This window comes from Pollicipes pollicipes, unplaced genomic scaffold, assembly GCF_011947565.3.
Source record: "Pollicipes pollicipes isolate AB1234 unplaced genomic scaffold, Ppol_2.1 Scaffold_4740;HRSCAF=5597_pilon_pilon_pilon, whole genome shotgun sequence".
In the NCBI taxonomy this organism is placed as follows: Eukaryota; Metazoa; Arthropoda; class Thecostraca; order Pollicipedomorpha; family Pollicipedidae; genus Pollicipes; species Pollicipes pollicipes.
Window position 1 is genome coordinate 21,521,304 of NW_023596545.1, and position 13,822 is coordinate 21,535,125.

General features: G+C 53.3%; 1 protein-coding gene across 3 annotated transcripts; it reads left to right on the plus strand.

Moving 5' to 3' along the window:
* Nucleotides 1-550: 550 nt before the first annotated feature.
* Nucleotides 551-5,888, plus strand: LOC119099143 (uncharacterized). Of its 3 annotated transcripts, none has more exons than XM_037222244.1 (6): nucleotides 551-663; nucleotides 877-925; nucleotides 2,314-2,460; nucleotides 4,081-4,206; nucleotides 4,710-4,823; nucleotides 5,454-5,888. In XM_037222244.1, the coding sequence occupies exons 3-6, from the start codon at nucleotides 2,332-2,334 to the stop codon at nucleotides 5,589-5,591; spliced, it is 507 nt and encodes a 168-aa protein (XP_037078139.1). In that variant the 5' UTR covers nucleotides 551-663; nucleotides 877-925; nucleotides 2,314-2,331; the 3' UTR covers nucleotides 5,592-5,888. The 3 variants fall into 3 exon arrangements, with proteins under 3 accessions (XP_037078139.1, XP_037078140.1, XP_037078141.1); XM_037222245.1 differs by having other exon boundaries at nucleotides 877-912; XM_037222246.1 differs by lacking the exon at nucleotides 877-925.
* Nucleotides 5,889-13,822: the final 7,934 nt, after the last annotated feature.

Genomic DNA, 13,822 nt, shown 5'->3' on the forward strand with positions numbered 1-13,822 from the left:
ATACAGCAGAAGTCAGTTAACACGTCTATCGCATAAGTCAACGGGCCGAAATAAATGAAGCTTAATTGACGCGTCATGCTCCAGGTAACAATGACAACCACCAGCTCCTCGCGGGAAGTTCACGTTGTCGCAAACAACGCACTGTCCTGGCGCGTGCTCTCCCAGCATCCTGCGTGGGTGTAACTACCTACACACCTGCACGGGCCGCTCGACAAGTCCCCAGTCCGTCTTGCTTACAGGCTGTTCCACACGGCCTTGGGCGTCGGCAGAATGCGTGGCCTCAGATCCCGCCATGCCTGATGGTCCGGAGGGCTTCAGGTCTGGCTGTCGCCTGCTCTTGCGAACGTGCCGTAGGTCAGGCACCGGCGGTGTCGGCGACCAGGGCTCTCTGGCGACGCGGCGAGCAGGGCGCTCTGGCGGCGTGGCAGCGCCGCCGGGCCCGCCGCCACGCTATCGTACACACGGCGCCTGGCCGGCTTTGGCCGCCGCACCTGTGACGTGGCGGGGGAAGGGGCGGGGTGGCAGATGAGTGCCAGTTGGGGGACGGCGCCGGCTGAGGGCGACAGCGAGCGGCGCACAGCGCTCCTGTGTGAGGCGACTGAGACGTGATGCGGAGCGGACCACCTGTCGGCCGTTCAAAGGTCGCCGCATGAGTTCTAGCAGGTACGTTCGCGAGTCCTGCAGGCAGGCCAGTATGACGAGGTGAAGCCGGAGTTGATTTTCAAATCTTGTTTTACCGACATTGTGCTGGGGTTACCACTGCTTGTCGCATAACTTCAGAGATCTGGACCCCCGTTTTGCTACTATGGTCTCGGAGCGGAGACGAGTTGCAACATTTGCCAATGGACGCTGTCTCAGTTGTTTCTGTTCCCATAGGACTCTGGGACGCGTTTGGCGGTGCTGTTGGTCGCTGTGAGTAGGGCTGGTGAGTCACACGTATTGGTATGGTGTTGCCAGTGGGCGGGTTTGACAGCCACGGGTTGGTGTGGTGTTGCTAATGGCAGGTTACACAGTGTTGGTGCGGGGCCGGTTGGAGCGTCACATGAAGCCGTCATCAGGAACAATGCGCGCAGATGCGGTGTGGGCTTAGTTTATGGGACCTGGCCGCTCTGGTAAAGTGAACGATAGTGGCGCTGACAGGCCTGTTCCTGAGCTTACATCTTGCATAATACAGCCAACAACTGTTAGCGCTTTTTCCTTGAGGCAAAATTCTAAGGCATGTTTTCTGAATGTGCCATTCCATTCGTGCTACTCCATCATGTTTTGGATCAATAAACACCACGCTATTGTGGCCGGGAACGCCCATTCCTTTATCGGGCCCACAATGCGGGTGCAATGCCGTGACCGGACCATTTTATGTAGCGGCACGGCTCAGCGGCGCCGCCTGTCGGACATAACCTGACAGTGCCCAAACAACAACGGACAACGAACCGTGCAGTGTACGAGTCAATCGTCAAGTCAGAGGGAGCGCAACCGTAATCATTAAGGCAACAGGCAGGCAAGGCAGGTCTGACCTTGGCTTAGCGGGACTGCTGCACGGTGTTTCCAGCAGACAGCTATTTGAGCTAGACTTTTCGTGTGCTTGCAAGATCGATACGCTTTAGGAGTGCATTCATGTGAACAGACTCTTCGGGTGTCTTGCGTACTGATCAGCACGTCTTGAATGAGCAGCCACGTGAGCCGGAGTCATGATGAGGCTGTAGATATCGGTCGTCTCAGGACGGCAGCCGCGCAAGCCAGACTCGTCGGATGCTTACTTTGCCAACAAATTTAGGGCACAAAACCATGTGGACAAGATTTCTCACGTGTCTCCTTAGGTAGGCATGATCTAGACGAACAACCCTGTGAACCACACTGTTCGGTTTCGGCATACATTTGGCGTATTTCAGATGGACACGCTGCTGCGTGAAGTGGGATGCGCGCGTGTCATCAGGTGTCAGGGCGTTGCAGACGGCAAGCTATGCAAACCAGCACACTCGGTGTCAGAGAGCTCGACATATTTCATCCACGTCAAACCGAATGTGTGGCCGTCAGCCCAGATCTCAGCGTGTTTTGGATAGACATTCCTGGAAAGCCGGACCGTGCACGTGACGGCAGAGCACGACTCTTTCCAGGTCAGCCATATGACCATGAAGGAGCCTTCCAGGTCAGCCATGTGACCATGATGGGGCCTTCCAGAAGGAAAGCCATGTGCCCATGATGAGGCCTTTCAGAAGGACAGCCATGTGGCCATGATGGGCCCTCCAGGAGGTCAGCCATGTGAGCACGAAGGGCCCTTCAGGTCATACATTTGACCGTGATGGGGCATTTCAGGTCAGCCATGTGACAGTGATGAGACCTTTCCGAGTCGTGAGCGTCCGGCCGCTCGTGCTGCTCCCTGTGGCCTTGGTCTGCCTACTGGGCTTGCTGGTGTTCACCGTCATTCGTGGCAACTTCTCCAGAAAAGAGTCGTACCGACGGGTGAGTCTCCAGCCTGCGCTCCGGGAGTCGTACCGACGAGTAAGCCTCCAGCCCGCTCTTTGAAAGTCATACCGAAGGGTGAGTCTCCAGCCCGACCCCTGACGAGCCTGCTGACCTGGCACGGCTGCTGCAGTCGCCTTGCGGTGCCGCGGCCTGTTCCCCTGCGGCTCACCGGACCAAGGTACGGACGGCAGCGACGGCGGGCCCGGACCCGCTGCCGGTGTCGACGCGGCAGGAGGCGCCGGCCCGGTGTCAGGCGGCTGCCGCCCTCTGGCTCCGGCCGTCCGGGGGTGGCGGGCAGCGCCGGCCCGGTGTCAGGTGGCTGCCGCCCTCTGGCTCCGGCCGTCCGGGGGTGGCGGGCAGCGCCGGCCCGGTGTCAGGCGGCTGCCGCCCTCCGGCTCCGGCCGTCCGGGGGTGGCGGGCAGCGCCGGCCCGGTGTCAGGTGGCTGCCGCCCTCCGGCTCCGCCGTCCGTGGTGGCGGCAGCGCCGGCCCGTTGTCAGGCGGCTGCCCCCTCGGCTTCGGCCGTCCGGGGTGGCGCACACGCCGGCCCGGTGTCAGGCGGCTGCCGCCTCTCTGGCTCCGGCCGTCCGGGGGTGCGTGCAGCAGGCCGGCCCAGTGTCAGGCGGATGGTCCTCCGGCTCCGGCCGTCAGGGGTGGCGGGCACGCCGGCTCGGTGTCGTGGCTGCCGTCCGCCCTCTAAAACTCCGGCGTGGGGAGGGGGGGGGGAGCGCCTGCCCTATGTCAGGAGTGGTTCCACCCCTCTGGCTCCGGCCGTCGGGGGTGGCGGGCAGCGCCGGCCACGGGAGGACGATCGCGCGAAGCCGGGTCTTCCAAACTATTGCCGCTTGTCGGGAGTTTAGGTTGTGTACTGCATGTGCCAATGATGCGTGGGCTAGCCGTTGGTATAGCGGCAGGCCGGTTTGTTTGTTGCCGCTGTGTCGAAAGAGGCCACAACATCTGCATGATATGGGGGCATCTTCCTCCCGGAATGTATCGGATCAAATCAGGCCATATACTTATATTCAGACCTGTTTTTCACTATTGGGACGGTTGTTTACAGATGTGCAAGACTTAGTTATGACGCCACATCACGTGTGTGATAACGTAGACATAATCTTAGCAAGACTTGACCCTGGCAATTTGTTCGTGCTTTGCGGAAGCCTCTTGCGCTGAGCCGTCCCATCTCCGCGTGACATACACCAATGCCATAGGATTCTGATAAACTTGACTAGGGGCTTAATTAAGCATATTGTTGTAATAGTTTATTACGCTACACTTGGAAAAGGAAAATCCCACCTTGCAGATGCCCCGGAATGATTCAACCAATTGCTGGCTTGTGCGATAAACGGTATTTAATCATTTATGGGCAGATCTACAACCGAGGATATTGAGCACGAGATTGGGCAAAGATGTCTTGTTCGTTTTCCACATTTCGCGCATACACAATTTCGCAATCTACCCATTCCAACAGTGTTCGCCTTATTCTACTCCATTCTCTTTTCGGCAAGGAAGGTCTGGCCGAAACGTGTCCAGTTTTGTTTCCTCAGCCCCCTGTCTGTCATCAAAGTATGAGCGACGTACTGTTAACTGTTCGCCAACTGTGTTACCCTGTTCGCCAGCTATTCAACCGAGACGCGGGACAGGAGGTCTGCCTCCAAAGGAGCGCCAAGCGCGGCGAGCCGCTGCACCGGGCCCTCGAACTGGCACCATGTCGCAGAAATGTCGGAACGTCCGATGATGATCAGGTGATGTTGGCTATGGGGAATACACAACCCCCACCGGTCTTCATAAGAATTTGGTTTCGCCTGACAAACTAAGCCGCTCCGCCGAGCTGATGGTGTGAGGCTCAGGCTCGTTCTGGAATCACGTGCAATAGTTTGGATGACTCCGTTTCAGGCGTACAACAATTCTATACATCGTTAGCTTTAATCATAACGATGTTTGTGAAACGTTCCAATTAAGTGTTAAGTGCAGCAAGAGACGCGTTAAATGAAGCAAGCCTGTGCAGGTCGAGCCAGATGACGCAGTGACTGTCTCCGTGTGTCTCACGCCGCCAAACCCCTGGCTTCTTGACGGTTGTCCTTGGCACGCCCGCCCCTGCGTCGGACATCTGCCCATATGGCATCTGCCCCCGCCTATCTGACGTCTGGCCTTGGCCGTCTGACATCGCCCAGCTGATATGTGACCCTGACTGCCTGACGTCTGCCCGTGACTAGCCGACGTCTGACTCCGCCCTGTCTGACCACAGAGCTTCCATCTGAGTGCGGAGGGCCTGCTGCGCGCCGTCGACGGCCTGTGCGTGGACAGCGGGCTCCGCTTGGTACCCTGTCACGGCCAGCAGCACGCCTGGGCCTTCACTCAGGTATGTGCACCTGTCACACCGCGTCGCACCGTCTCAACCTCACAGGCGAAAATATAGATATGTGATGAAACTGGTCACATAGTGGTCTGCTGCCATATTTACTGTGAATGATGTTGGCTCGGTGTTTTATGTTTGTCATGCAATTCCACTCTGTTGTTCACAAGGAGTCTTTTAATGCAAAGCCTCGGAGCCTTTGCACGATTGCACGATAGTTGCCAGGTTTTAACTAAGTGCTAACACGGATAACTCATAACCAACGCGAGCTTGACGCAGACAGAAACTTCGGAAGCCGGCGCGAGCCATGCGGCGCCCGGGAGTCAGTGAATGTGTAGGGAGGCCCGGAAGTCAGTGAATGTGTAGGGAGGCCCGGGAGTCAGCGAATTTGTAAGGAGGCCCGGAAGTCAGTGCATGTGTAGGGAGGCCCGGAAGTCAGTGAATGTGTAGGGAGGCCCGGGAGTCAGTGAGTGTAGTGGGAACCCCTGCAATTCAGTGAGTGCTATGGAAGGCTCCGGGAGCCGGTGGAGGTCAGGGGGAGGCCCGGAAGCCGCTGGGGGTCAGAGCAGGTTCCGTCGCCATGTGCCCGCCGCTGACGGCCGCCGTGCTTTAGCTAACCCATCGCCGTGCCGGCAGGGCTCGGGCCTGGTACACGTCGAGTCGGGCCGGTGCCTGACGCGCGGCGCCGGCCCGGAGGTCGCCCTGCTCGTCTGTGACGACCGACCGCACCAGTACTGGTGGCTCCAGCGGGACCGGCATGATCTGGCGGCGTGACCCCGGCCAGCGACGTCTCCGACGGGGAGACGTCAGGGAGCACCACGCGGCGGGGAGCCAGGGGACGAGAGGCCCTTGTCTACTCTGAAGATCACTGCCGGATGTGGGGACAGCACGGCACGGCGATGATGTAGCTCATTCGTGGGCAGCAGCTCTGGCTCGCAGCTCGATGACGATATTATCAGAAATGCCTCGGTTCAATGCATTTCAACGTTCATACAAATAGTGAACAAAGCTGTGTTGGCTGTAAAGCTGTAGCAAAGTATTTAGTAATATACAATATTGCATTGATTTGTTCAATTGGTTTTGCGATCTGTGGTGGCATCCATTATGAAAGCAGGAGTTTTACTCGCCTACCAAGTTTTAGCGTGCTGGATGGAGCCTGCAAAGTTGCTCCTGGTGTAATGTTTTGTGCGCCTTATCGGATACTGGGTGTTTGTACCCTCCCTTCTCTGTTGTCCCAAAGTCCCATAGAACACAGCAGAGGCGCTAATATTTGGTTTTAACGCCAAAAATCTGGTGCTGTGAATTAAAGGCATTTAACTGCACGCATACCGCTATCCCCCATGGTAGCGGATAACAAATATTGACGCCGGTTCAGTGACACTATTTTATTGACATATAAAAAGTCTGCTTTGGAGTTTTTTGAAGACTTTTATAAGGAAGGGTCGGCGCAAGACGTTGCCAAGACCGATCTAAAGTCAGAAAAATATCATGTGGGCCATTGGTAAGCATGTACTCGGTTCTGAAGACTTCCATCTGGAATTGGCGGTTTCTGGTGTCAGAACCAGGAAGATTCAAAGGACCAGTCTGTGATTAATCTGAAAGCAGTAGCTTGAACCAAAATCCAGCCTGATAAGAAATCGAAAAATGCAGTAAGAACCAGGATCAAGCCTATGCTGGGCTAAGAGAACCATTAAAAATCAGGATTCAATCTGGAACACCCCGAGGTATCAAACATTAACCAAAATGCAGCCTGGCATTACGCCGAGGCACTCTGCAAGGATCAGAACCAAAGCTAAAGTATATGCGAGAACCAAGATCTACCTCAAAGTAGAACTGGAGATCCAGCAACCACCAATACATGATCTGGAATGACGTCAAAGAAACGAGAGAAAAACATATTCCCTTACTTACCCTTACTTACGGGGAGCCATCAAAAAGTCCAGGATCGTAGCATCCAGTGTTCATATCGTCCAGGATCGCACCATCCAGTGTCATAACATCCAGCAAACGTCCAATGCCGTGGCCATTGGGGGCCCTTATAAGGTGTAGGGACGAAATGTCCAGATCCATGGCAACCAGGCTAATTTGGATCTCTGCCGCTAGATAACACTACAGAAGCATCTTTGAGTCCGGCCACTATTTCCCTCTCATGTCAACAGATGGCACAGTCAACCTAATATTCCACTGATGATCACGTGATGCGTTCAGTCAAGCATGGTTACTATCAATTACCCAGACGCCTAGCGGCCGTGTCCGGCCTCGGTGCGGCTGCGCCCCGGGGCTTACCGGCGGACTGGGCACAGATGCGCCGGGCGCCGGCGCGGCCGGAGATATGGTGTACGGCGCGGGCTCCGCGGGGACCGCTGCGCCCGCGGGATAAGCGGGCTCCCCCGCCCTGCCGCTGCTGCCTGGGCCTCAATTGCGAGGGTACGCTCGGTTGCTCAGGGGCCCTTCATATTGATATGGGGTTCTTTCCACTTGCTTGGAGGACCCTGTGCTGTCGCTGGGCCCCATATAAGGAAACGCTCCGAGGCACTCGATGCTCAGGGGCCCGGGTGTTAATTCATGCACACTGATCTTCGGCTAGTGCCTGTTGTTCAAGGGATCCTGTTCTCCGCCCGGACCCTATATGTTAGCTTGCCGGGGTGCTCCCGTTCGTTCATGGGTCCCACCATATCGGCGTTAGGTTTTTCTCGCTTGTTATGAGGACCCTCCACTGTTCATTGGAGCCTCTTTCTTGGCCTGCCACGGCAGTTTTGATTGGTCAGGTGCCGTCTTTGTTGGTCTCGGGGTTTTCCATATTATATGAGGCAGGGCCTCGGATAAGGAATTGTCACTGGGGGTGTGGGGGGGGGGGACAATCCAAAAAATTATCATGGCCCCCATCCCTCATTAAGCAAACCTCTCAGCCGATTTTGCTGAACTTTTAAGATAGCACCGACAGGAAAATCAATACAACAACCATGGGTGAAGCTTCTCCAAAAATGTTGGTGGGCCTCAGGCCCCGCCAAAAGCATCACAGGATATTCCGCCCCTAGAAGTATCGTCCAAATCAATGATCATCAAATCAAATCAAATCAAAGTGAAACAAACTCGAAGCTATCTCATTGCATGTTATTTTACCCGAAACTGTCAGCTGAACACAAACGAGACATGTTTGCTGAGTTTCAGTTATCTCTACGACGTACCTTTGTTCTAATTCTTCCGCGAACACTGGAGAAACCGTTGATAAGTTTTTGGTACGTAGTAATCGATCTGAATACGATGAAAGCCCCCACGATGCATCTCACTTAACTCATTTTCAGCAATGCGGCATCACGTCTTGACGTAAATGCATGGTAATGGATGCATGCAAACTTGGGAAATCGGGCGACTATACCATCTTACTGAGGCTCCGAAGCTCCTGGGGTGGAGATGGATGTCGTGTATCAGGTTTCAGTATTTCCAGCTGTTTTACAACCTCGGCCATGGTCAGCTTCGCTCGGCCTCGGCCACCCAACAGCTTCGCCATGACGTCACAGTTCGCTGACACGCATGCTCCCAACGTGACCCAGTACACTTAACAGCAATCCCTCGGGGCGGAAGAACTTCTTGGCAAATTCACGCTGCTTGTACTTCTCCGGGTCCGGCTGACGGTTGCGCTTGTCTTTGTTTGTTAGGAAGGCCGCGACCGCCGGACGCGGGTCAAACCTCGCGGTGCCCAAGCCGCTGACACTGATGACAAGTCGGTCGTTCACCGTTGACAGACGCATGCCCAGGCGATGGCTGCTGCACACAGTGCTGTAGTGCGACGCAGCACGCTCGGTGCCCATGCTGTGCGGAGTGACGCAGAGATGCGACGACAAGAGTTGCTTGCATGCGCTTTTAGCGTTTTTCGTCATCGCCACCAGCTTTCCTTTCATGCCAGGATGCCGGTCTCTGGCGTCGCTCATCTTGCGCCACTGGTCACAGGCGTTTCTTGTGAACTGGGCCACGCCCTCTCTGCCGAACAGTCGGGATGCCAAGCTGCGACCGTCAACGATGAACTGTTTCGCTGACCTGGACTCCATCATAGAGACCACCATGTCGTGCACAACTTGTTCCTGCTCGACATCGATCCTGTCGTTCAGCAAGTTCGTCGCGGCCTGAACGATCTCATTCCACACGGCTTCAAGTGTTCTCTTCGTCAAAACGAGGCTGTTGTGCGCTCTGACGGCTGGTCCGTCTGCAGCTGGGACGAACTTTTCCTCCTGGCCACCAGGCAGTGGCTCCTCTTTCATTAACTCCAGCTGCAGCAGCGCAGCATGGCGGGCCTTCAGCACATCTGGTAGTGCACACCAGGTCCGCGCTTTGGAATTTTTCGGATGTTAACGGGAAAAGTGACCGCATTCTCGCTGCTCCTGCAGAGCTTTTTGTTCCTGGACTTCGATGTTTGGAAGTGCGCTATTAGAGCACACAGGTCCGTCTTCCAGTGCATGATCTCCGATACCGTCTTCTCTACACTCTCGAGAGCTGGGTCACCCCTGTGACACACGCACCAGATGGTGATCAGGTGACATCCCAGCAGGTCATTGGGCCTTTTCCTGAGACCACTGCTGCGACCCGTGTTGGCGCTCTCTCCGTCCGTGGTCAAACCAAACAGCTTGTCGAGAGGCAGATCCAGCCCTACAACAGCAGTTTTAACCGCCTCTAGTAGACCTTTTGTGGCATCTTCTTCCGGTTCCACAACGCTTAGAATGTAGGTCTGCAGCTCAGCGTCAGCATGGACCTGGCAGTGACGAATTTGTTGTCTTGCTGCGGACGGTTCATACTTTCGTCGACCTGTAGGCTGTACACAACTCCAGCGGCAAGCTTGTCGCAGATCTTGGCCCGTTGTAGCTTGGCGACGACGCTGCGCATCTCCCGGTACATGTCCGGATCTCTGTAGTGAAGAGCTGCAGGAGGTGGCTCTGTTGGCTGCAGGTCCATTTCCCAACCACCCTCGCTTATAGCTGTCCAGACTCGCTGCTCGTGCAGCGCTGCGAGGGAGCGGGCTGGCCACGACCAAGCGGCCAGTCTCGTGCAGGCTATCGTAGTGAACAGCAACGGCGAGCTCCAGAAGTGTCTTCTTGGTCGTGATGGTGGTTGTCTTGATGACACCAGCGGCAGTTCTCTTGAGGATGGACATCCACGGGTGTTTCGAGCTTCGGCTAATCCACTACTGCTCCAGGTTTTTCGCATCCACAGTAACGGCATGAAATTTTCCGTGCATATGATCCGCCACGCCCATCAGCTTCTCTTTGCAGTCCGCTCTGACGCCGCTGGCTGTGCAAACGCGCCCGTTTACCGAAGCCTTGGCTGCCTCCACCTCGTGCTCTGCGCAGATGATGCACACCAGCACAGCTCGCTTCCTGCCGCTTATCTGCCAGTTCTCTTGGAGAAGGCAGTCGAAGGCGTTCAACAACCACTGAACGTTCAGTTTGGCTCCCTTGTACCACTCGTCAGCTGCCGCACTGCTCTGGCTCGGTTCCGCTGGAGTGGCATGGTGCGTCTCCGAAGCAGTAAGGTGGATCGTCGGAGCAGCGAGAAGCGTTCCAGAAGAGGCGGGTTGAGTATACCGGGTGGAATCTAGGAGCAGGGAGGTTGCAAGGATTAGAACTGACCAACGAACAGGAGAGAATTCTCACCAAAGGGCACAACGATAGTAAGGCAGACATTTTCTGACTGCATGCATCAAGTTACCAGCTTTTGGTTTCTGTTGATGAAGACCGTGATATTATTTTCGGAGATGGCATGACAGTGGCAGTAATGCCAATACTGAGTAAGTGGTTTCGTCCTTTGAAGGGAGTTTTAGGTCCGATCGTGTGTCGCGTCGTGTTGAGACAAAGATCATGATAAGATAGCACGACAGCACTCGTATACATTCTACGTAAGCGTCAGATTTTCAGGACATAAATATCTCGCCGTGGGTCACTTACACCAGGGTTATCACCACACTAGTTACTGAACACGATTACGCGTTTCGCACGCTATCTTCAGTCTCAGATCAATGGGATATGTTTTGCACTGTATTAATTCAAAAGGTGAATTTTATGGCAGGCTACAATAAAACGACACGAAGCGCAACTTTATGAGCTATTTACGTGTCCTGCAACGCACCTAACATCAGTGAGGTGCAAACTCAAAATACAGCCGCTCAAGCTTCAACAGGTCACTGTTAAATTCATGCAGCCTGCTGCTGCTGATATATAATCAACAGTATGGCCTCAAAACTTACCACCATCATGTCGTCAGAGGACCGCGACCTTAGGTAAGGCCACGACCCAGCGATGTGGGTACATGATGTAAAACAGCCTGTTCGTCCATAACCGGCAGTTTGTTGGACTGCAAGGTAAAAACGGACGCAGGATTCAAATTCACGGTCAAAATAGCCTTTAATGACATTGAAGATCAATTAAAGGTCATCAGAAGTCTTCCGAGGTCAACGATCTGTTCGACCTCAGGTGTGCGCGAAATATATTTTGGTCGTAAATGAGCAGTTGCGGTACGTAAAACAATGTTAAAAACAAAGTAAGATATCAAATTAGGCCCTAGATGAACATAAAAACTTTCCTCATGCATGCCGTGGTCATCAAAAGAAGCAATGGGGACCGAAGGTCGTCAAAGTGCAAGACAAGTGAAATGCATCTCTTGACCTCTCACAGTAATCACTGGACGTGCTCTTACCTGAAAAAATTTTGTCACAATGTCCCTGCTAAAACACTGAATTCTTTTATTCTGAGCATTTGAAAATTCGACCTCACTTGACCCTAAGCTTGACCCTTGCGTCACCTAAAATGGCACTCGGTGCTTTGTTACCTCCTCACCTCGGTGCTTTCTTACCTCCTCACTTCGGTGCTTTGTTACCTCACATAGTCATGCATGTAATTCAGCCACAAAAGTTTGGCCACGAGCAAAAAGAAAGAAAATGTGTTATCCTTCTCCATGTGGGCCATTTTGGAATAACCGTATGCTTGACCTGACCCAAATGAAAAGTTAGAAATAATTTCATTTTACCCCTCACGGCCTCGAGATTCAATATTTACCGTTAAACTCAGTTTCTCCCAGCCAGAATGTGCCATATGTTCATTTAATCCTAGTCACGCATCTTGATCTATTCGTGACCTGTGGTGATCTTAACACTGACCCGGGTAAAAAGTACATGTGTTTTCGCCTCTTATTGTCAATACTTTTCCGCAGGTGCCTTTTTTCCATGCCATCGATGGGGGCCGAGGTCATGGGGGAAGGGGGCGGAAATCCGTCTTTTCTCCGGCGGCCGAAGGATCATCTGAAGCCCGGCGGGGACGTGTTAATGATCACCGGAATCAAATCTCGGTAGCACTTTGCTGTTGGCTCACCTGATAAGTTGATCCGGAACGTAACATTTACACAGGAACAAATAATGGGTGGTGATCACATATCAGGAAAAATGGTTTGCAACAAATGTCCAGCTGTTTTGGTCTGAAATACTTTGGTGGGTAGAAATGTAAAACGATGGAAACAAAATGCTGTTCTAACTAACCTAGCATAGCGATCCTTTTTGCAGCGGGTTTTCCTCCGTCAACGTCACCTTCGCCATCATCAGCAGCAGTCGTGCGGGAATCGGGAACGGGAATGGGCTCGGATGGAAGCTGGAAACATAGATACAGGAGTTAAAGCAAACCGTACTGAGAGGTATTGCAAACGTTCGAAAAGTGATTCCGGCCCGGCACCGGCGCCATTCTAAAATCCACATATAATGTTAACCGGACTCGGCATGTTTCACTTCATGTGTGTGATGTGTGATGTCAAATGAGCGTGTGTGTTGTTGGGGATGGGGGAGGCGGTACCTCCTTTAACATTCAGTCTTCCGTGCACAACTACTCCACAACGCTCCGCCACGAAAAAAGCAGGGAAAGGAACGGCCCTCTTCCTTACCCCCCATCCCCCCAGCCACCTTTTTCGCAAAGGGCCGCCGTATGTCCATTGCAGAACCCAGCGACCTGAACGATCACACCAATCGAGAACGGATCAACCACAGGAAATAGAATTAACGCTTATAGGGCCTTACTTCTACCAACCGCGGACTTACCGCCGTTGCCAAGCAACGAATTTGTATCTGTTGCGTCGTTAAGTGCCCAGTAAAAAACCGCCGGCTGCCAAGAAGTTACCATATTAGGAAAAAGACGATAGACGAAAAAGACGAAAGACGACGAAACTCTAAAGAAAGATAATAGCGTTGTCGTACGTAATTGTCAGCTTCAGGCATGTTCCAGCATTGCCGATTTCTCTACTCAGGCAGTGCATTGTCGTTTTTGCTAATCTCTATTTGATCTCCTACCGGAGGGGCAAAATGAGTTCACTAGGGGGTGGGTGAAATTTTGGTCATTGGGGGGCATTTGCCCCCAGTTAACATGTCATCCAAGGCCCTGATATGAGAGCCTACGCCATCGACGGGGGCCTAACTCCTAATAGTTTTTATTGGGGCTTTACTTCTTACCGACTGATGACTGAATTTGCGGCTAGGGCGACTACGCCGATGAATTCGCTATTGTCATCGTCGAACATAAGGTCACATGCCGCCGACGTCATGCATCTTATTTCCCTTTTTTACTGAATTTATGACGATTATTAGACCTGTACGTTACGTTTTAATATCTGTTTAAGGATAGGATATTCTGTATTCCCGTGCAACAGACAAAGCAAAAACTCTGCATCGGTCGTCAGCCATCAGCTGACCTCATCAACTACCCGGCTAACCGTGTACAAGCTTGGAATCAAGCTCGTGCTTTATTTTGATGGCATTCAGCAGCCAATCTTAGTGTATGCTGCCATGTTTTCTTCGAAATATTTGGAATTAAAATGACACAATCCACCATGATCGGACGAAGACGAACAAACTTCATGTATTTGCATACAAGGCACGCCCAGTTTTCTAGGGCTGTGCGCAGTAAGCTAGGTTCCCCTATACGAACCGCCTACGTAAGAATATTAAAACTCAATGGCCAAAATACGATGATTTTTGATGG